This window comes from Carassius auratus, chromosome 19 (assembly GCF_003368295.1).
Source record: "Carassius auratus strain Wakin chromosome 19, ASM336829v1, whole genome shotgun sequence".
In the NCBI taxonomy this organism is placed as follows: domain Eukaryota; kingdom Metazoa; phylum Chordata; class Actinopteri; order Cypriniformes; family Cyprinidae; genus Carassius; species Carassius auratus.
In genome coordinates, this window is record NC_039261.1 from 24,677,127 (window position 1) to 24,698,796 (window position 21,670).

Genomic DNA, 21,670 nt, shown 5'->3' on the forward strand with positions numbered 1-21,670 from the left:
GTTGTTTGTTAAATGCTGTCCTGTCAGTAGTATGTGAATGAAGCAGTTTCACAAAACTCTGTGACACTGCACTCCATGATTATCAACTCTTTCTGTCTTTGTTGAAGATCTGAAATTGTGTACAAATGTTCGAAAAGTTGTTTACTAATGCTGTCAAACTGCTGCTTCAATGGTTTATTGACATCAACATCAACAACTTTAAAGTCAAGTTTTGACCCAACTTGACTATATTTTATCCTTGACATGGCAAAGTGGCTAATTAAATAAAATCAGGATCAAAGGAAAATCTGGGAAAGCAAATCTTACAAGTCTTTCACAATGTAAAGGCTTTTTACAAGATTTCTGATTCCAGCTGCAGTTTCCTGTTCTGATTTTACTATGACATGAGATCAATGGTGTTTTTGTGTGTCTATTGGCAAAAACACATTGATTTTTTCTTTCTACAAGTTCATCAGACCTGAGCTTGTTTTATACTAATCAATCTCTCCCCTTCAAATCTGCTTACCTCCTCCCCCAACCCCTCCCACCTCTCGGCCTCCTCCAATCAGGACGTAGATCCTGCTTACTCAGAGGCTGACCACACCCCCACAGAGACTGATTATTATTACGCAGTAGAAGAAGAGGCGAGCCCACAGCCAGAGAGTGATCTGACTGGATATGAAGAAACCATTAACAAGGTAACCTACACCCAGATATCTGAGAGACATGGAGTCACAGTCTCTCAATTACTCTAACCCATTACAACGGAGGTGAGACAGCCTGTATATCATTTACCTTAGACATTAACCCTCCTGCAGCCACCTTTGCCATGAAGTGCTGTATTTAAATGAAAAATGAATGCATAGCATCCATTTTATCAGATATTCTTTTGTGATTCTAAAAACTGCCTCAAGATTTTCTTCTTGTTTTTATGTCAAAACTGGACATGACACCATCCTAATTAACATAAGAACAGAAATCTTGAGAAACAAAAGAAATTGTATAATTATGGAATGAATACCATGCATTCATTTCTGGACAGCTTCTTTTGAGATATGTTCTGGGGTTGCAGACACTGCCAATAAGATTTAAGAAACTGGTAAACTTTTACTTTGAGCAGCTTAGATAGACCTAACTAAAACATTTATCGTCTAGAGTGGCACTTCTTGGTCAGGTTTGAATTTAAGAATAAACAAGATGTTTAGGAATAGTTTGGAAATGGACATGGCCAGAAAATGTAAATGAAAGAGTCAACAACACAATGGTAAGAGACTATAGGAAGTAGTGCTTTAGTTTTTGCCTCAGAGTAAGTGTGTTGCCATAGACCTGAGTGATTCTGTGGTCTCATTTTGAAATGAATGAATTGATTTATTAACAATATTTGAAAAAATGCATAAGAAAAAGGATTTCAGTTTAATCTTGAGACACAACACTCATAATTATGGTCACTCATATTGCTAAGACAATGCCTTGATGATGGAGAAGAAATGGACAAATGCTTTCACATCAAAGATGATAACTGTAACTATACATTTTGAATAATCAGTCTTATTCTACATTACAACACAACTATAATAGTAACATCACAGTGGAATGACATCATTAGAATCACTTTTAGAACTTTAGAACACTTTTTTTTTTTCAAATGATATGATAAAGAGCAGGAATCCATCCTGCTTTATAGAGCTTGGATGTAAAGTGGCTGTGCGCAGTTATAATAAACAGGATGCTAATATGATTAATGTTACAGTTATCGTTATAGTTATTGTTCTTGGTGTGAATGGGCCTTCTGAATCAACAATAAAGTGGTAAATAAGACTATTATTTCACTGGGTAAAATTAGACATGAAGAAGACTGTGTACTGTGTGTATGTGTCCGTAAACCTGTGGATGTTTGTCCTTCTCCTCATATCTCTTTTACAGCAGGTAAGATTTATTATTCTGATTATTCTTTCTCATTGCCTTCTAATTTCCGCCTTCCCCTCTATTTTCCTATTTTCTATTCATTTCTTCCCCCATCACACCATATAATCTTCCATCCTCCAAACCATCCACTCCACCCCTACCTCTGCTCCCAATGGTACGGCCCAGGTGGACGAGACTGTTGGCGCTGAGGAAGTAGATGCAACCAAGACAGGTGGTGAAGGGGTGTCTCAAACACCAGACGAACCCTTCACTGAGGAGTACATTACAAGCGACTTTGGAACAAAGGAGTATGACTATTCCTACAGAGACTACAATGAGCCCATCATCGAAAGCAAGACGGAAGACACCTTTGGCCCTGCTCTGTCTGCTGTGACAGATGAGGGAGGTGTAAGTTACCTTGTGCTTTCCAGCAAATTCACTTTAAAGCTTTGAGAAAAGCTTAAATGGAATCTGCAATGGCTTTAAATCTTGCAGAGGAATCAAGGAGTAGTTAAGATCAGCTAAGCGCTGGTGCTGGTCTAAATACTGGTCCAAGACTTGAGCTCTGTTTCAAAACCTAGTTAATTGCCTAGACAGAAATTTAAGGTAGAATGTGAATACCTTATTTGAAGACAACATTCCATGTGTCTTTATGTTGAAGGCAAATTTAGAATTAATTTAATATGGCAAAAATTAATATTAATTATAAATGTTTATATTTAATGAAATTGACAATGTTGATCAAATGTATTGAAATGAATATCAAAGTATCACATGGTTTGCTTAGCAACATGTTAAAATCAAACTCTTGTTATAGTCATAGATTTACTATAATAGTATTTTGAATTGGCTTTTATTATTATATTTTCAGTTTTCATTCATTTCAAGTTGCAGTAATTATATGTACTTTGTCATTTTATTATAAATGTATAAAAAAAAATCTTTATACAATTTCCATGATTTAATTTATTTGTATTTATTTTAGTACTTGAAGGAAACATTTCAAATTTTAATAACTTTATTTATTTATTTTAAATTTTCATCTATGTATATTTGTATTTCAGCTTTATGTCAAATTTTGAGCCTTACTCATGACGTGAAAAAAAATGTAGCCACAAATTAGAATTCATTCTAATGTTTTAATAATTTAGACAGGATTAAACTAAATAAAGAATTGGGTACAAAGTAATACAAAGTGGCCATGATATATCTAAAACAAGAGAATGAACTGATTCATCATGAGATTGAATTCTTAATCTGTGGCCACAATATCTTTGATTTTGTTTCCACGTGTGATGTCCATGGTTTTTGACATTTTTTTTTCTTTTTCATTTTAGTTGACACTGGTAGGCAGTTGACAGCAAGGCTGCTCACTAGTTTTTGGAAGAGAAGTTCAGTTTCAACAAATTAGCATTCAGTGTTTACTTAAGAATAAATTAAGTTTGCTAAGAGTAATTATTTATAAAGTTATGCCAGCAAATCTTGTTTATCGCAAGACTTACACACTATACTTCTCCTGCACAAGATTCCTCTGCAAGACTGCATATAGTGCTTAGTTCAGTAGAGCTCCATCAGTGTTGGTTGACTCCTCTGCTCTTATGCTGATCTGAGAGCAGCTCTAATCTCAATCAGCATAGAACCGCAGTCTCTTCTTGGAAGGGAACCACAGTGTTTCTGCTTGACGTCAGCTCCAGAGCTGAACAGTATGTATTAACATGCTGTAGACCTGCATATAAAACAAATAAAAATAAATAGCGGTCACTTGGATTTAGATTGATGGCCTCACAACAGCAGATAAGTAAAGTTTAAGTCAGCTAAGTATGTACTTAACTCTCTTAAAAAAAAAAAAAAAAATGTCAGTCAAGGTAAATCTTAAGTTTCAGTGGTTTGTGTATCATGTCCAAAACCACAAAAAGGTTCTAATGTATAATGTAGGCGGGTACCTGAACATCTGGGACTGATGGTTTCTTCTCTTTGTATATTGACTGGGCTCTGTTTTGGGTTACATATCTGTTTTCCTCAGGCCTCCGTGCGAGCCCAGAAGGGAGAGAAGGGAGAGCCTGCTGTCCTTGAACCTGTAAGAGTCATACTTAAATAATCAAAACATTACTCCATTATGACTGGAAATAATCAAGGCAACTGTTTTATCTGTTAAGACATGTAATTCACCCAGGCCAGCAGAGGGTGCTACACAATAGTATTGTAGAGTATTTCATGTATTAGTGTTTTCTGAATGTATTATTTTTGTGTTTTCACAGGGCATGATGATTGAAGGACCACCTGGACCAGAAGGACCAGCAGTATGTCCATTTTATTAGTTTTTGATTAGTTAGCATTCTCTGTCCTCCCCAAAATTAAGCTAGTGACGTTTGACTCCTCTAATTGAAAAGCAGAATATATTTTCATACAGCTGCCATATTGAGCATTGCAAGTTATCCAGTTTGTTTTTTCACCACATAGTGTATGTTATGATCAAATTTCAGTTACACAGTTTTGATTTGGGTAGATTATACACTCTTAATTATGCAAACTTTCTCTGTATAGGGTCTCCCTGGCTCCGCTGGCCCCCAGGGACCCCCTGGTTCTGTTGGTGATCCTGGTGAGAGGGTGAGTGCACAGTTTTTTGTGTGATTACGGCTGTTGTTTCTCTGTTTCTGTCTCATAATGGAGTTTGGGTTCCTTGCCGCTGCTTAGTTGGAGGCTAAAAGACATTTAATATGAATTCACTGATTTGATGGCACTGATGCTATCGGATGAGAAGAAAAAACTGAATCGACCTGAATAGCTCTTGTCTTTTGAATTATAGCTCACTCTAATTCATTCATGAATAAATTTAGCAAGATCGACACTTATTGAACTTATTGAAAACATTGAACTGACTTGAGCTGAAAAATGACATTGCTGTCTTGAGTAGAGATGATTTTGTATTTGATATGTAGCAACAATATGTCAGAAATATATATTTGATTTGTATATGTTATTTATATAACTGTTAAAACAATGTATATGCAAACATTTGCTTGTTTCTAATAATTTTTTAATACATGTCTGTCTTTTTTTTTACTTGCATAATATTAAGTGTTGATGGATTTTAGGATGGAAATACATGTACATGACATGTGTCCAAAAACGTATTGCACGTACATAATCGTGCATATTTGTGCAGGCTAGAAGAAAAAATATTAATATACAACAATTTCTAAAAGGTTTCACATGTGTGTGAATTAATCCTGTTGGTTGTTTCTGTAGGGTCCTTCAGGTAAAGCTGGTCTACCTGGAGCGGACGGGCTCCCAGGACCTCCTGGAACTTCTGTCATGCTTCCTGTAAGTCTTTCTTTCTTTCTTTCTTTCTTTCTTTCTTTCTTTCTTTAAGTCATCTCACCACTAGATGTCACCATTATTCCACTACGGTCAAAGTTATATTTGACTTTATTCCTAACAGTCTCCCCCATGAGTTCCTACATCCACTTAAAAGAAATAATTTCAAATCATTAATTTGCAAAACTCTTTTCTGATTCCTGCAGTTCCGTTTCGGACAGAGTGCTGGTGAAAAAGGGCCCATTGCCTCGGCACAGGAGGCCCAAGCTCAAGCCATCCTGTCTCAGGCTCGGGTTAGTAGCAGCTGTCATATAGCAATAATTGAATTTTGATTTATTCGTTTTCCACATTGAGGTCTAACTTTATGCATCTTAATTTTCTTCTGTCTAGTTGGCTATGAAAGGCCCACCGGGGCCAATGGGTTATACCGGCCGTCCCGGACCTACGGTAAAATAACTAAACACAGATAGATAAATAACACAGGCATGCCTGTTACAGTATTACAGTGTTGTTTGTCAATCACTTACATTTTGATGTTGTGATCCTGTATAGGGAACACCTGGAAGTCCTGGTTTAAGGGGAGAAAGCGGGGACCCTGGTCCTCAGGTAAAGTCCTTGTGGTTTCCTACATTATAATTTTTAGCCATGCTTAAAGAGCACTAGCAGGACACTGAGCCATTCTGAGAGGCTCTGACATTCAGAATGTGTAAATATCTTGGAGTTAAAGAGACAGCCTTCTAATGTGTCGTGCATCCTGATTGTGTTCTTGCAGGGCCCCAGAGGTCCTCAAGGATTGTCTGGTCCTCCTGGTAAATCTGGTCGGAGGGTGAGTCTACTACAGTGTTCATGTACATGCAGCTTAACTTTGACACAGGCCTAGAATATCATAGTAACTTCAAAGCCGTAACAAAAACTGCCTAGCAACAACCCAGAACACCCTAGCAACCGCATCTTAGCATCTTGGTGGTACCACTTTCGTTGCCCTAAAGATATCTAATAATCTAGTTGCTTTTATTTGATGTTTCCTGCAGGGTCGGGCAGGTGCTGATGGAGCCAGAGGGATGCCAGGAGAGCCTGGAATTAAGGTCCGTCATCTTAACCATTTTTGGTTAAAATTGTCTTTCTATGTGTGATTCATTTGTGTATTTTTGTGTTATTCCAGCTCTGAAACTTCTTCATAGAAATAACTTTAACCTTGAGTGTTCTGAGCAGCGTCTGTGGCTTGTAAAGTCATGTATGTGCATGTTTTTCTGTATTAGGGCGACCGTGGCTTTGATGGCCTTCCTGGTTTGCCTGGTGACAAGGGTTATCGTGTAAGTGTCGTGGTTAATGTTCACAAGCCCTGTTCCAAAACATAGTGATCTTTTTAAGGCAATGTAATTACAGATACTTTTTTTTGGCCAAAATCGAATGCAGCTTCCAGTGCATACACAGTAGACAGCAGGGGTTTTGCTGGATTTTTATGTATTTATTTTATTTTTTAAGGGTCAAACTGGTGGCATGGGACCCATAGGACCCCCTGGAGAGGACGGAGAAAGGGTACTTGTCAAGGATTTTGTACTTTTGTTACAGTAAATTAACATGAATGCATATGATGTGTTCCTGAACATCCTTTTGATCTTTGTTGATCGTTTTTTCCTTGAATATCTATCATCATCTTTTTGTAATTGTCCTCTTCCTCCTTGATAATTGTCAGGGAGACGATGGAGACATTGGACCTAGAGGTCTTCCCGGCGAACCGGTGGGTGTTTCTGTTTCTTACACCTAGGACAGTGTATATGATAGTACTGACCTGTGTAGTTCAATTTTAAAATTGTAAGGCTACTTAGATTTCTTTGTACCCTCTTTGATGAACCTCTTGCTTGTTCTATAGGGGCCCCGTGGGTTGCTGGGGCCTAAAGGGCCTTCTGGTCTTCCTGGACCTCCTGTGAGTATTCATTGAACGCTCAACCATGAAAACTGCATTATAAAATGTACATTTTTAAAAATGGCAATGGCTGCAAAGCAACTTCCATAAAACCTTAACATTTAAAAAAGAAATATTTATAAAGGGATGTCCAGATCTTTCTTTAATTTCTCTGTATGATCTGCCTCTGCCAGGGTGTTCGTGGAAATGATGGTCCACATGGTCCAAAAGGAAACTTGGTCAGTAAATTCTTTGAGTTCTTTAACATTACCCTAATGCACTCTGATTACTCTGTGTTACTAATTAACATATATGTGTAAAAGGTTAAATAAATGTAATGTAACAGAAAATTTAACAGAAAAAAAAACAGTATATGTCCTCATTCTCCTTGTTGTTTTTAAGGGGCCTCAAGGAGAGCCTGGTCCTCCAGGACAGCAGGGGGCTCCAGGAACACAGGTGAACAATGAGTCTATTACAAATGAATGAGAAATGTCCAAAATCATAGTGAAGTATATTAAATATGATTGTTTTTCTGTGTCATAGGGAATGGCGGGTCCACAGGGTGCTCTTGGACCACCAGGAGAAAAAGTGAGTGTTTTTATAATTGTGGAACACAGAGATATAATTATCAATAATCAATTAAAAAGTGCTTTACAGAACTACCACTATGAAAACTGCATACATGTCCTGTCTTATTCTGAGATCAAGCATTCAAGTATGCAATTATAATGACATTCTGTATTTCTTCTTAAAGGGGCCCACAGGAAAACCAGGTCTGCCAGGAATGCCCGGAGCTGACGGTCCTCCAGTGAGTGCTAGTTGGGAAGCCTGTTGGTTTTTATGTGTTTTAACAATCTTTTAGTTTATTTGAATTAATAATTTTAGACCAATTGCCAGTTAATTTAATAAGGCAAAACAAAATGAATACAGAAGACATGCATGTGGTTATTTACCTGTGGTGAAGAGTAAAGAATATGCTGTTTGTGCCTTAACAGGGTCATCCCGGAAAGGAAGGCCCCGCTGGGACCAAAGGAAATCAGGTGAGGCCATATGATAATGCTGCTAAGTAGAATTCTCTTCTAAACTTCATAAATTGAATGCAATTTGTGTCAAAACTATTTGTATGCTTTCTGCATTTGTGCATTTTCGTCAGCAATTGAACAAATATATATGTATACATATCTTTGTTAGATATATAGACAGACATTTTCAGGGCAGACATGTTCATAAGTCCTAGCGTGTTCATATGTTAACATTTATTAATCTTGTTCATATTTAGGGTCCTAATGGTCCTCAGGGGTCTATTGGCTATCCTGGCCCTCGGGGAATTAAGGTAAGATATATATCTTCTTTAATCAGTTTGGATGCATATAGCTTTTGTTTTGATTATTGCAATTGTTATTAAAATCCTTTTATCACCCTGTGTCAACTTTTTTCTTTTTTTAAATATTTTTATTAAACAGATTGTAAAACACAAATGTAATTTTCTTTTCTTAACAGGCATAATAAACCAATTTTTTTTTTTAATTATACAATAAACCAAAACAACACTCTTAACCCTACCTAATCCCAGATTAACCCACAGGAACTAAAAAAGTTAAAATAAAATTCTCTAATGATGATGCAGTTTCAACAAAATAAAGAACAGGGTTCCACATGTTTTAAAATGAGTCTCTAATTGTGAGCTGAATTTTTTTCTGGGTGTAGGAAGGACATTAAGTCCTTCAGCCAGGAATAGTAACAGGGGGTACATGAGGCCCTGTCTGTGCCGTTTTTATATGCAGTTCTGTCTGTGGAGATTTTTATGTATTGGTAATGCCTTGATATCTGCTTTCATGTGTAAGGCTCAGATTAAGATATCAGACTAAATGTTTTATGACAGGGAGCTCAAGGTATCCGTGGACTGAAGGGCCATAAGGGAGAGAAGGTGAGTGCTTTTGGTCCTAAACATCAACATAATCCAAAACCATTTTGTGCTACAGTTTACATGAATCAATCAGTGCTAAATAACTTTTTTTTCTTTACTTTACTTTCAGGGAGAGGACGGATTCCCTGGAATCAAAGGAGACTTTGGTGTAAAGGGAGAGAGGGTATGTCTTACATATTAAAAATCATCAGTGTATAGAAGCTCATCCATTAACGTGATTTAGCACAAATGTAAAATGATACAGTAGGAAATGGTAATGAAGCGCTTGACTTTACTGACCCATTTCAAATGCCCATTGAGATTTGTTGTGCTCCATCAGGGAGAGGTGGGAGTGCCTGGCCCAAGAGGAGAGGACGGTCCCGAGGGGCCGAAGGGTCGTGTCGGTCCCCCTGGTGAACTTGGTCCTATTGGCCTGCTGGGAGAGAAGGTTAGTTTGATGATACAGAATGAGTCGTGATTTCTAATATGTTGCATTTTATACATACTTTATAAGCTAAGTTTTGCATTGCCATTAATATTGACAGTAAGCTGTAATGAATGTAAAGTTTGTTATTTAATAACAGGTAATACATAATATATTTTAGTTGCTAGTCTAAAGATTATTAAATCGTACAAATGATGCCAATCCAGGGTAAACTTGGTGTGCCTGGGCTGCCTGGATATCCCGGAAGGCAAGGAATTAAGGTGAACAAAAATAATACTGTTTATGATGCATCATAAGATATACGGTATAGCCAAGTGTTTAATCAAATTGAATGCATAAATCAATGTAATGATTGTATTTTTAGGGCTCCCTGGGTTTCCCAGGATTCCCTGGTGCTAATGGCGAGAAAGGCGCGAGGGTAAGGATTTTTAGACTAAATCCGACTATAGTTCAACAGTTCCAGTTGAAGCATTTATAGCTCACAGGGATGTCAATGCAAGGTCTGCATTAAAGGTCAAAGTTGAGCAAAGTGCTTCATTCACCTTTAAAATGTAAATATTCCCACATAGACTATATTCCTTTATTTTGGAAAAGAATTGATGATGCTGAAATATTCTGAATTGATCTTTCTCTTTCCAGGGTTTGACTGGAAAACTTGGACCAAGAGGACAGAGAGGGCCGACAGTAAGGGCCTGTTTCAATTCTTCACTTTTTAAACAAACACTTTTTGCTTTCGTTTGATTTGAAAGGGTCTGATTTGTTTTGTAGATTAAAGTTGCGAGTTTTGATTCAAGCAGATAATTTCAAATCAGTTGACTTGTAAAGTAATACACAATGATTTTTCTTTCTTTTTTCCTTTTTTAATCTTTTTAGGGTCCCAGAGGCCAGAGAGGACCCCGTGGGTCAACAGGAAAAACAGGTGCTAAGGTATGAGATTCATTTCAAATAATTTTCGGTTCTATTGCTATTTTGAATTTTTATTGTTGTCAAATTAGTGGACATTGTTTGAGGAGCTGCTCAAATAATTTGAATAGTTTTTCAACAATTAAAATAAAGATCAATTGATTTCAATCAATCAATGTCTTCGTTCTGGTGTTTTAGGGCGGATCTGGCAGTGACGGGCCTTCTGGACCCCCTGGAGAGAGAGTATGTTTATTTCAGAACTTTATTTTATTTATTTAAAATCTTTCAGTCTAGGTTTTTGCTTCAGATTTAATTAATTTATATTGTTTCTGCACATTTTCAGGGACTAACTGGACCTCAAGGTCCAAATGGATTCCCTGGGCCGAAGGGACCTCCTGTAAGGAACAGTTGATTAGTTTGATCTGATGCTTAAAAGCTTTCATTTTTCTCTGTTGCTTATAAATATGTCGACTGATTTTTGAAGGGACCTCCAGGGAAAGATGGACTGCCTGGACACCCTGGACAAAGAGGCGAAGTTGTATGTATCTTTCATTTCTATCATCTAAAGCACACAATTCACTCTGTTCAAAGTTAAACAGCAACAAATATTTTTCACATTGCATCCTTAGGGTTTCCAAGGCAAAACTGGACCACCTGGGCCACCAGGAGTTGTTGGACCACAGGTGATTTTTTGTGCTTTTATCAAGCAAAATGGGTTTCTTTCTCGAGATATTGTTAATAAAATTCCTCAGAAATCTTTAAAATCAATAAAAAAATGTATGGGCCTGTACAAGCTTTACTCAAGTCTAGTTCTTGTTTAGGGTCCCTCTGGTGAGACTGGACCGATGGGAGAGCGTGGTCACTCGGGACCCCCAGGACCACCCGGGGAGCAAGGTCTTTCTGGGCCTTCTGGTAAAGAGGGAACCAAAGGAGATCCCGGTCCCCCTGGCGGCCCCGGTAAAGACGGACCCCCTGGACTGAGAGGATTCCCAGGAGAGAGAGGACTTCCAGGAACCCCGGTAAATAAGTCTTACCCATTCTAGTGAATTTTATATTATAAAACCTTTTCTAATTGTGTTTTGTCAACCAACTGCACATGAATGTTTCTATACCTAACTGAGCTTTACTTTTGTGTTTTCACAGGGCACTGGAGGACTGAAAGGAAATGAAGGCCCTGCTGGACCACCCGGACCTGCTGTATGTTCCTCATAAAAACCAGAATCTGAAATATCAAGTAGATACACTCTTACAAATAAAGGATCTTTATTGTTATTTACAGTTCCATTAGAACCTTTAACATCCATAAATCATTTTTATCACACAAAAGGTTTTTGTACTGCAAAAAGGTTCTCTAGATTATAAAATGTTCTTCACACTATAAGAAAAAATGCCTCTGTTAAGAACTGAAACGTTCTTAGGGGAACAATAGGTTTTCTATAGCATCACTGCAACAACATCCTTTATTTTTAAGAGTTTATAAATATTAAGTAGTGATAAGTGCCCCACTGACGTATGAATTCATATTAATATAGCTCGTATGTCACACCAAAATCAAAAGGAAATATAATAAATTATATTTTTAATGACAATCTTTATCTCTATATATTACTAATTTAATTGTTTTATTTTAAATTAGCATAAATGAAAGGTAGTATAATAAATACAATACTGCAATGTATACTGTTCTTGTTTGCAATTCCAATGCGTATTTGATTTAAATGTTTAAAATGTTATTTATTTTTTACAAAATTGATTTTTGTCTTTATGAGAACTCATGAACTCATTACATTGGGCTAGAGAGAATCAATTGTGTACTTAGTTATGAATTTTTTTTTTTTTATTATTATTATTTAGGATTAAATAATAAATAATAATTCCCAGAGGTTTATGATCTTATTTTTGAGGAATCAATCAATTAAATCACGGTCTTTCAGTGTGTTCCCCTAACTGAATTTCTATGCAGGGATCACCTGGAGAGAGAGGAGCAGCTGGCACCGCAGGTACTGTCGGCCCCCCTGGACGTCCTGGACCTCAGGGGCCCCCTGGAGCTTCAGGAGAGAAGGGCGTGCCAGTAAGTGTCTGCTCTAGGTTCGCACCTTATCTTTAATACGGATTTATATATAGGCTTGTCAAACAATATAACTCTGTTTTACAGGGAGAGAAAGGTCCTATTGGTCCAGCTGGCCGCGACGGCATCCAAGGCCCAGTCGGTCTCCCAGGCCCTGCTGGACCTCCAGGTACTGCTGGAGAGGATGGAGACAAGGTCAGCGAACTCTTCATATCTCACTCTCACATCAGCGCAGTTATGTGGTGGTCTTGACAAGTGTACATATGAATTGTTATTTCTATAGGGTGAGGTTGGAGAACCAGGACAAAAGGGCGGTAAAGGATCCAAGGGAGAACATGTGAGTAAATGAGCTTTCAGCTCATGAAATCATAATGTTCAAGAAAGAAACGTGAGCTTCCTGTTTCAATAGAATGCGTAAAGCAATTTCAGTTGGTCTTAAAATGTGAAATTCTTGCATTATTAGATTTAGTTTGACTTATTTTGGTGGACAAAATATAATTCTATAATCAATTATTTGTATGTTTGCAGGGTCCTCCTGGTCCTCCTGGGCCAATGGGTCCCGTTGGACAGCCTGGTGCAGCTGTGAGTGTGGTGCAATGCTAACAAATTCATGCTACTATTCACAGCTAGTCAAAAGGTTATATTGGCTTGTGTGAATCTCTTCTTAGGGTGCTGATGGGGAGACAGGTGCGAGGGGTCAACAGGGACCATTTGGTGCTAAGGGAGATGAAGGGACAAGAGGGTTCCCAGGTCCTCCAGGCCCCATCGGACTGCAGGTACTGCATTCACATTGTGTTTTATTCACTCTTACCAATGTAATTCTGCAAACTGGATGTTTTAGCTATTTGTACTTCCTTCACATCTTTAGGGTTTGCCAGGCCCAGCTGGAGAAAAAGGAGAGACGGGAGATGTTGGTCCATTGGTGAGTCAATAAACAACATCTGATGTTTCAGCATTTTGAATCACCCTAAGAATTAATATATATGATGCCTGTATGTCCTAATGTTTTCTGGTTATATATTTCTACAGGGTCCTCCTGGTCCTCCAGGTCCACGTGGTCCAGCTGGTCCTAATGGTGCTGATGTAAGTACCTTCATTTGCACAATGAATAATAATTTACAAATGATGAGTTCATTATTACATGTTTTATAAACACTAAGCAATGACTCTTTTGGATAATTTATTCATATTGGTCAATCATGGCATTCTGTTATCAGTCAATTTTTGTGCTAATTTAATGCACATCCTTCATTTTTCAGGGTCCTCAAGGTCCTCCAGGAGGTTTGGGTAATCCAGGTCCCATCGGAGAGAAGGCAAGAATAAAAGAGTTCACCTTTCTGCATGGATGACACTTTTATTGACAAGATCAGTAAATCTGATTGATGGGAATTGACATCTTTTTATTTGTATTGACAGGGTGAGCCTGGTGAATCCGGACCACCTGGAGTCGGCGGAGAGCCAGGAAAAATGGTGAGAATTTTAGTCAAAACATTTTTAGTTGACCTCTGAACCTGTGCAAAATGCTTACATTTCTATGTATTTATTTAATAGATGTAAAATAGCTAACAGTTTATTGGTTTTGTCATCTGATGGCAGGGTCCGAGAGGAGAGCGTGGAGAGAAGGGAGAGGCTGGGCAGCCGGGCACTTCTGGTCCTCCTGGTGGAAAAGGACCCCATGGAGATGACGGACCCAAAGGAAACCCTGTATGTATTAAACATGACAGCTTTTAAATGAGAACAGGTTCATGTGCGACTCTTCACTCAGCAGCTGATTTTTGTGTTTTCAAGGGTCCTGTTGGTTTCCCTGGTGATCCCGGACCCCCTGGTGAAGTCGGACCACGAGTGAGTAGAGCTGACATTTATAACATGATTTGCGTAGTCAACATGAAATTGAATTTGACCCATTCTTCATAAATGTTCCCAGTCTTATTGTATATGGTTCATCAGTGCAAGAAAAATTGTTTGACTGTCTTTCTGATCTTCTTTACAGGGCCAAGATGGTGCAAAGGGAGACAGAGGAGAGGATGGAGAACAAGGGGAAGCTGTGAGTGATCTTCCTCCTATAGAGCACTTCTTCTTATGCGTATTTATAAGGTGTTTTTAAGGATACACTGAGCACTATTTTTGCATGGTTTTAGGGTTCACCTGGACCAACTGGTGAGAACGGACCACCCGGACCTCCAGGAAAGAGAGTAAGATCAACTTATTTTACAACAGCCCAACATTACCACATCATCTGTAAACTCTGAATTGTTGTATAATGATCACTGATGGTGTATTTCACTGTAACAGAGAGTAAGTTAAAAAATAAGAAATAAAAAAGTACTAGGTCTATTGTAAAAATGCATATTTAATGTTCATATTTCAGGGTCCTCCAGGAACAAGGGGACCGGAGGGTCGTCAGGGAGAGAAGGGAAGCAAGGTAGGATTATGGAAATTAAAGGACAGATGCAACAAATAAGCATGCTTTCTGTAGTTTGTTTGTCCTCATGTAACATGTTTTTTAGGGGGATTCAGGTGCCCTTGGCCCTCCAGGAAAGACCGGCCCCGTGGGGCCACAGGGTCAACCAGGAAAACCAGGAACTGAGGGTCTAAGAGGGTTGCCTGGAACAGTGGTAAGATACTGGAAATGTGTTTTTAATCTGTTTATTTAACAATAGCTAATGTGGTGTTCATCAAAATGATCTTCTGATCATTTTATTTAGGGTGAGCAAGGTGCTCCAGGTGCTGCTGGCCAGAAGGGTCCTCCTGGACCAATGGTAAGAGCCTCTGTGTTAGAGCATCACAGCAAACACACACCTCAGGGAAAAAGACTGTACTGTCTGTGTATTCACTATACAAGTATTGATTCCTGAAACACTTACACTAAGAAGTGAACTATTATTCCAGTTTCATGAGATATATGTATGTATATTGAATCCAGGGTCCTCCAGGTTTGGCAGGTCTTCGTGGTGACTCTGGTGCTAAAGGTGAGAAGGGACATCCAGGTATGCTTGGTCTGATCGGGCCTCCGGGAGAACAAGGAGAGAAGGGAGACCGAGGCATGCCGGGTCCTCAGGGATCTTCAGGATCCAAGGGAGAAACGGTATGTGATGTCTGGTCACGTCCTGTGCACATCAAAATCAGACCACAATACACACTACTGTTTAAAAGTTTGGGGTCAGTAAGATTTTTTTATTACAAGAAATTACTTTGATTCATCAAGGATGCATTAAATTGATCAAAAGTGACATTGAAGACGTATAATGTTGCAAAAGATTCTATTTCATATAAATGCTTTATTGTAGGGTATGCCTGGAGGAACGGGTCCTCTTGGTCCTGCAGGTCCTGCTGGTATGCCTGTGAGTAAACCTTCACTGCCGTTTAGTAGAGCTGTTCATCATACCGTATTTTATCTTATGTACTTGACGGCACTGATTCTTCATGCTCAATCTTTTTAAATAATCTTGAAACTATGAGTATTCATCTTGAGTACTGATGCACCCAAATCTATCATCTCAAACACTGGTGCCTTGGATTAAAGCTGAATGGATGTGATGTTTCTCACAGGGTCCGAGGGGTGTCAAAGGAGCTAAAGGTGCCACTGTGAGTATTCCTTCTTTTAATATTTGTAACTGTGTGAAAAGTATATCATGAGGCAAATTATGTGAGGTAGTGTTTTAATAAAGTATTAGACATAGGTCACATGATTTTACACTAAAATGACACTGGTTTTATATGCCTTCTCTCTGTGGTGCAGGGCGGAGGTGGTCCTAAAGGAGAAAAGGGTGTACAAGGACCACCAGGACCACCTGTGAGTTATATCTGTTATCTATCAAACAAAATGCACAATCAATATTTGGCAGTAAAATAATTGTGTTGATATGAAAAAGTTATAGATCAGTGAATCCCAGAGTTCCTTGAAATGCAACTATCTTCTCCTTTTTTTAGGGACCCCCTGGCGATGTCATCCAGCCGCTGCCCATTCAGATCCCTAAGAAGTCCAAGCGCTCCGTCGATGGCAGTAAGATGCTCTCTGACAGTGACGCTGAGGCTGCCGACGCCACGGGCGCAGAGTTCCTGACCCGTAACGAAGGCATGGAGGAGGTCTTCGGCTCACTCAACTCCCTGCGGCAGGAGATCGAGAGCATGCGCTTCCCGCTGGGGACACAGGAAAGCCCCGCCCGCACCTGCCAGGACCTCCACCTCAGCCAACCAGATCTGAAAGATGGTACGATCGTCATGGTTACTATGTGATCGACACGTTCTTTGACCAATGGTGAGCCATTTCCCATTTAAATCATTCTTACTCTTTCATTCAGGCGAGTTCTGGATTGATCCGAATCAAGGCTGTGCTCGGGACTCGTTCAAGGTTTACTGTAACTTCACCGCTGGAGGAGAGACATGCCTGTATCCCAGCAAAGCTGTGGAAAATGTAAGAACTTGCTGTCATTCCATTTTATATGTTTATGTTTTAATGCAACATCCTTAGGACTTCTGAAATCTGGATCGGTCTGAATTTATGAGTCCTAAATTCTGCCACAGGTGAAGATGAACACTTGGTCAAAGGAGAAGCCTGGGTCCTGGTTTAGTCAGTTTGCACAGGGCAGCAAGGTGAGGTTACCCCTCTAAACTCATCTCTTCAGTCCATATGTTTCATTTAGACAAGTAGTAAACATAAATAAACCAAGAGCTCTTAATTGGATTGATATTTCACCCAAAATTCTGTCATCATTAACAAAAAATAAGATATTTTGAGGAATGTGTTTCTTGTCCCCCATTGACTTCCATAATATAGAAAAAATACAACGGAAGTCAACGGGGACCAGCAAGTGTCTAATTACCCAAATTCTTCAAAATATCTCAGCTTATAGCTCATACAGGTTTGTATCGACTTGATTTTTGGGTGAACTATCTATTTAAACCATGTTAACATTGAGAGTGATTTGACTGAGAGTGACAGAGCTTCCAGAAGTAATTCATTTTTAGTTCATTCAGTGTGAATGTTATTTAGATAAAATCTGAGAAATATTACAGTGTCAAATGCATGATATTGTGAATCATGAGTTAATATTGTCCTTCCTGCTGTAGTTTTCATATGTTGACTGGAGTGGAGAGCCCGTGGGTGTTGTCCAGCTGGGATTCCTGCGGTTGCTCAGTGTTCAAGCTCGTCAGAACCTGACCTTCCACTGCCAGCGGTCAGTGGCCTGGGCCGACCTCACAGCTGACGGCGGATACGAGAGGGCACTACACTTCCAGGGTGCTAACGATGAAGAGCTCAGCTACGAGACCAGCCCCTACATTAAAGCCCTCGTCGACGGCTGCTCTGTAAGTTAAAAAACTGACAAACAGACGGAGACTGCAGGATGATTGTTTGCTAGATAGACGCAAGCATAATTTCACTGTATAATAAGCATTTTAAGTCATGAAGATAGTATATGTTTTTACATTAGATTCATATTAAAAGCACATTAAATCACAGTTATTTAATGTAACTTTTTTAACCTTTGTGGTCGGAAACAGTTATGTTTTTAAGAAGCTCTTCTGCTCAGTAAAAACAGTAATATTGTGAAATAGCGTTACAATCTAAAAGAACTGTTTTCTATTTTAATATATAGTAGAATGTAATTTATTCCTGTGATGTGCAGCTGAGTTTTCAGCATCATTACTCCAGTCTTCAGTGTCACATGATCTTCAGAAATCAGTATAATATACTGATTTACTGCTCAAGAAACATTTCTGATCATTATCAGTGTTGAAAACAGTTGTGCTTGTTTTTGTAACATTATAGTCTTTACTGACTCTTTTCTGAATAAAAGTATTAATTTCTTTTAAAAAAAATCTTACGCCAAACATGTTATATTAGTGTATATTATTAGTGTTCCAAGAATTATACAAGCATGCATTTTTTCAGAAAGTTTTTTAAATAAATAGACATAAAGTAAATAAAATAAAAACTTCTACATTATTCTATGTTATTATGCATATATAAATACACACATGTGCATGATATATTTAGTAAAAATAAGTTATATTTATATATTATATAATTTTATAAATTTATGTATGTATATCAATTATAAGAATATAGATATGTACATATTGTTATTATTAAAAACCTTACCCCCCTTAATAATCTTGAGGTGTTCTGTGCCTAAATGTGTTCTGGCCTCTTCCCCCTGCAGTATCGTAAAGGCTTGGACAGGACAGTGCTGGAGGTGAACACACCTCAGGTGGAGCAGCTCCCCCTGCTGGACATCAGGATCTCAGACTTTGGGGAGGACAATCAGAAATTTGGTTTTGAAGTGGGACCTGTCTGTTTCCTGGGATAAACACACACATGCAGAGGGCGAGGGGAATACAGTCACCAATACAATCAAGAACACACACACACACAAACACACACACACACACACACACAAACACCCATTAATCATGCACTTAAAACCTAGACATAAGCATCACCACATAGAGATGTGCCAACACTAAAGAAGACATTTGAAATCACATGTAAACAAGTGGGTACACACATAGATTCACACACATATACACATGCACACACACACACATTGTTGTGAAACAAAGTTGCACACAGAGTACACGCCCCGGGGAAAAACACTCCCAGCAACAGAGGAGAAGAGAGCCATTCTCGCAGGAGACTAGAGAAGATGTTCTGTGATGGAGCAGATACTGCTGGCCCTGTTTCAGCCCCCTCTCTCTCCTACAGATCCCCTCCCCACTGTTCCTCTTCTGAGACGTCCCACTCCTCCTACCTCCACGCCTGAGCGCTCCCAAACAGTCCTGTGTGAAGCTTCCTTCCTTCCTTTTTTTAATTTTAATTTAATTCCATACATAAACAAAATAGAATGATCTGCAGGTGAAACATTTCAACTGAGGAACGGAATCTGAGCGTGAAAGTTCCATTAGAAGCATTTGAAATGCCACCAGCAACTGTCATCAACATACACAATCAAAAGCCATTTACAGTGTGAAATTGTATTGAATTTGATATTGTTGTACATTTATTATAGAACGATAAAATCTGTACTAATTTTCGATATTTTTGTTCATGCCATGAACATGCTGCCAATTTACCAGTCCAGTATTTTTTACTAATCGTATGTAAGCTGGTTATTGTTTCATTACTTTCAACATTGTGCTATTTTGACCCACAGCAAACCCATGGGTTTGTGACCTTTGACCTTTCGTGTGGACAGTGTTCAGGCTGGAATTGTGCATGCGAGCCATTTGTACAGAAATATTTTATAGTATTTATTTTGTGAAACAAACAGGTGCTCAATGAAAATGACCAACACTTGCAGTCCAAAATAATGTGGTATTCATCTGTAGTTTTTTCATCTATTAAATATGTAAATGAAACCCCAGAAAGCAAATCTGCCTTCTCTGTATGATATATATATATATGTGTGTGTGTACACTTGGTGAGCTCAGCTCTTGCTGCATTATTTCGAAGCGTTTACGTCACAGCTTGAGGTTTAGGAGACAGAAATGTCTGGAGACTCAGACAGCAGTGGAGAAGGGACAGGAAGAGGAAGGAGAGGGAACGAAACTGATGCTGGTTTGTTTTTTATGTATATTTTTTGTTTCTTTTTCAAAACGTGGCGAGGGGAATGAAAAGCTATAAAAAGTATTTGTGAATGAAAAGTTGTTTGTGTGGTTTTCTCACAAGGACAATACTGCGAGGATTCTGTCTTTATAAAATATGGTGCTAAAACCTGTTCTATGTAAGTACTTCAGAATCTGTTTGTGTAATATATAATCTATTTAAAGAGCTGTTGGACTCCTTCGTTGTTCTTTTCCTCGTTTGTTTCCTGTTGTCATGGTACTTTTGCTCATATTTCATCTGCCTCTTCACTCCTCTGAGCCAAACTCCTTTTCACTTTTCAACAAATTAACAGCAAGTCTCTCGTGTCTCTTACACAATATGTAACCTGGCCCTTTTCCTTCAAAGGACTCTTAAACCCCTTTTAAAAGATGAATTTTGCTTCACTTTATTAGTCTGAGTTTTGAAATGTTAACTGTTTTAATCCTTTGACCTGATGTTGTTTTGGTCCATATGTTCCCATTAAACCACACATCAACACATTTCCTCCTGTGTCAAATCAATTGTTTTAGAAAAGAGGGTTTAAGTATAAAATATTTAGACTTTAATAGTATAAATATGTAATTTTAATTTCCATTTGGTATATTGTAAAGAATATTTACTTTAAGTAAACACAATTTACACAAGGACACTTTGACGAAGATGAAGGCACAGATCTGCTGATCAGTTTAGTGTTGTTCAACAGTTTTCAGCCGATGAAGAGCACCTGTACTGCACATCAGCTCAAAACACTGAGAATCAAATTACACTTTTTGCTGTTCAGCAAGAGATCAAGCGTCTTACCTGCAACTTGAACGCTGACTCCAGAATATATCCACTGTCATCAGAAGCCAGCAACGCACATGCATCAGCTACTTCTGCACAGACAAGCAAGGGTGAGAATAGATATTTATATAGAATTATTGTGTATTTTCTCGATGGCTTTCTCAGGTACTTTATCTGTTAAGGGTGTAGTGGTGAACCCGGCAGGACAAAGTTGCAGCGAATGCCAAATTTACAAGAAACAAAATAATTTTTGTCATATAAATGTATAATAATATAGAACTATAAAACTGTTTTCAGTTTAAGAGCTCAGCCAGCTTATAATATAGACATAAGCAGACCACAAACCCTAAAGCAAAACATAAAATAGATGTAATGCAGCTGTGTAAATGTTACTGTTTGATGTTATAGTGAAATGCTCACACACTTGCTCAGCTCTTCGTCAGCGGTTCAAGACCCTCCACTCCAGCTTTAGAAGCAGATCAATTCAACTGCCCCATATTTCCAACCAAAGAAAAAGACACTTAAAGGAACACTCCACCGTTTTTTGAAATAGGGCTTATTCAAATTATTTCCTGCATTTAGATAGGTGGGCAAATGCATTTTTGTGTCAGTGCATGCATTGTTTTAGTTTGACTGGGTCGGCGTTAGCTTAGCTTAGCACAATGAATGGAATCCTTTGTTGCCAGCTAGCATGGCCTGAGTAAACGTGATCAAAAAATTTTTAAAAACCCACCTAATTACTTCTTGTGGCCTGCGTATTCACAACGAGTACAAATAGCGATCCAGATTAACACCAGGCGATTTCCTAGGCAGATATTGACTTGGGACTATATTATGGGGAAGCACGGGCGAAGCACTGCTGCTTAGGTGAA

The 21,670-nt window shown here is 38.5% G+C and overlaps 1 protein-coding gene and 1 long non-coding RNA gene across 9 annotated transcripts in view; one reads left to right on the plus strand and one right to left on the minus strand.

Annotated features, from left to right (window-relative positions):
- LOC113119910 (collagen alpha-1(XI) chain-like) overlaps positions 1-20,513 on the plus strand; it is a 35,242-nt gene extending 14,729 nt beyond the window's left edge. For 3 of the 8 annotated variants that reach the window (XM_026289633.1, XM_026289638.1, XM_026289639.1), the window contains 59 exons: positions 549-677; positions 2,071-2,292; positions 3,908-3,961; positions 4,143-4,184; positions 4,429-4,491; positions 5,134-5,208; positions 5,409-5,495; positions 5,593-5,649; positions 5,755-5,808; positions 5,975-6,028; positions 6,234-6,287; positions 6,462-6,515; positions 6,688-6,741; positions 6,899-6,943; positions 7,076-7,129; positions 7,303-7,347; positions 7,511-7,564; positions 7,652-7,696; positions 7,863-7,916; positions 8,104-8,148; positions 8,388-8,441; positions 8,991-9,035; positions 9,145-9,198; positions 9,355-9,462; positions 9,666-9,719; positions 9,824-9,877; positions 10,099-10,143; positions 10,333-10,386; positions 10,561-10,605; positions 10,706-10,759; positions 10,847-10,900; positions 10,992-11,045; positions 11,184-11,381; positions 11,506-11,559; positions 12,326-12,433; positions 12,518-12,625; positions 12,714-12,767; positions 12,959-13,012; positions 13,099-13,206; positions 13,299-13,352; positions 13,460-13,513; positions 13,690-13,743; positions 13,847-13,900; positions 14,027-14,134; positions 14,219-14,272; positions 14,421-14,474; positions 14,569-14,622; positions 14,799-14,852; positions 14,938-15,045; positions 15,136-15,189; positions 15,354-15,515; positions 15,718-15,771; positions 15,980-16,015; positions 16,170-16,223; positions 16,361-16,640; positions 16,732-16,844; positions 16,955-17,023; positions 17,501-17,737; positions 18,595-18,741. In XM_026289633.1, the coding sequence (XP_026145418.1) occupies positions 549-677; positions 2,071-2,292; positions 3,908-3,961; positions 4,143-4,184; positions 4,429-4,491; positions 5,134-5,208; positions 5,409-5,495; positions 5,593-5,649; positions 5,755-5,808; positions 5,975-6,028; positions 6,234-6,287; positions 6,462-6,515; positions 6,688-6,741; positions 6,899-6,943; positions 7,076-7,129; positions 7,303-7,347; positions 7,511-7,564; positions 7,652-7,696; positions 7,863-7,916; positions 8,104-8,148; positions 8,388-8,441; positions 8,991-9,035; positions 9,145-9,198; positions 9,355-9,462; positions 9,666-9,719; positions 9,824-9,877; positions 10,099-10,143; positions 10,333-10,386; positions 10,561-10,605; positions 10,706-10,759; positions 10,847-10,900; positions 10,992-11,045; positions 11,184-11,381; positions 11,506-11,559; positions 12,326-12,433; positions 12,518-12,625; positions 12,714-12,767; positions 12,959-13,012; positions 13,099-13,206; positions 13,299-13,352; positions 13,460-13,513; positions 13,690-13,743; positions 13,847-13,900; positions 14,027-14,134; positions 14,219-14,272; positions 14,421-14,474; positions 14,569-14,622; positions 14,799-14,852; positions 14,938-15,045; positions 15,136-15,189; positions 15,354-15,515; positions 15,718-15,771; positions 15,980-16,015; positions 16,170-16,223; positions 16,361-16,640; positions 16,732-16,844; positions 16,955-17,023; positions 17,501-17,737; positions 18,595-18,741 (4,554 nt within the window). Of the gene's footprint in view, positions 1-548; positions 678-2,070; positions 2,293-3,907; positions 3,962-4,142; positions 4,185-4,428; positions 4,492-5,133; positions 5,209-5,408; positions 5,496-5,592; positions 5,650-5,754; positions 5,809-5,974; positions 6,029-6,233; positions 6,288-6,461; positions 6,516-6,687; positions 6,742-6,898; positions 6,944-7,075; positions 7,130-7,302; positions 7,348-7,510; positions 7,565-7,651; positions 7,697-7,862; positions 7,917-8,103; positions 8,149-8,387; positions 8,442-8,990; positions 9,036-9,144; positions 9,199-9,354; positions 9,463-9,665; positions 9,720-9,823; positions 9,878-10,098; positions 10,144-10,332; positions 10,387-10,560; positions 10,606-10,705; positions 10,760-10,846; positions 10,901-10,991; positions 11,046-11,183; positions 11,382-11,505; positions 11,560-12,325; positions 12,434-12,517; positions 12,626-12,713; positions 12,768-12,958; positions 13,013-13,098; positions 13,207-13,298; positions 13,353-13,459; positions 13,514-13,689; positions 13,744-13,846; positions 13,901-14,026; positions 14,135-14,218; positions 14,273-14,420; positions 14,475-14,568; positions 14,623-14,798; positions 14,853-14,937; positions 15,046-15,135; positions 15,190-15,353; positions 15,516-15,717; positions 15,772-15,979; positions 16,016-16,169; positions 16,224-16,360; positions 16,641-16,731; positions 16,845-16,954; positions 17,024-17,500; positions 17,738-18,594 lie in introns of all 8 variants that reach the window. The other 5 variants (XM_026289636.1, XM_026289640.1, XM_026289637.1 and 2 more) reach the window with 3 other exon arrangements.
- LOC113119911 (uncharacterized) lies at positions 17,620-21,426 on the minus strand. Its single transcript, XR_003294535.1, has 3 exons — positions 21,223-21,426; positions 20,817-20,890; positions 17,620-17,750 (listed from the first exon to the last, which is right to left on the minus strand). It is a non-coding gene; the product is annotated as an uncharacterized LOC113119911 (long non-coding RNA).
- Between the last annotated feature and the right edge of the window lie 244 nt (positions 21,427-21,670).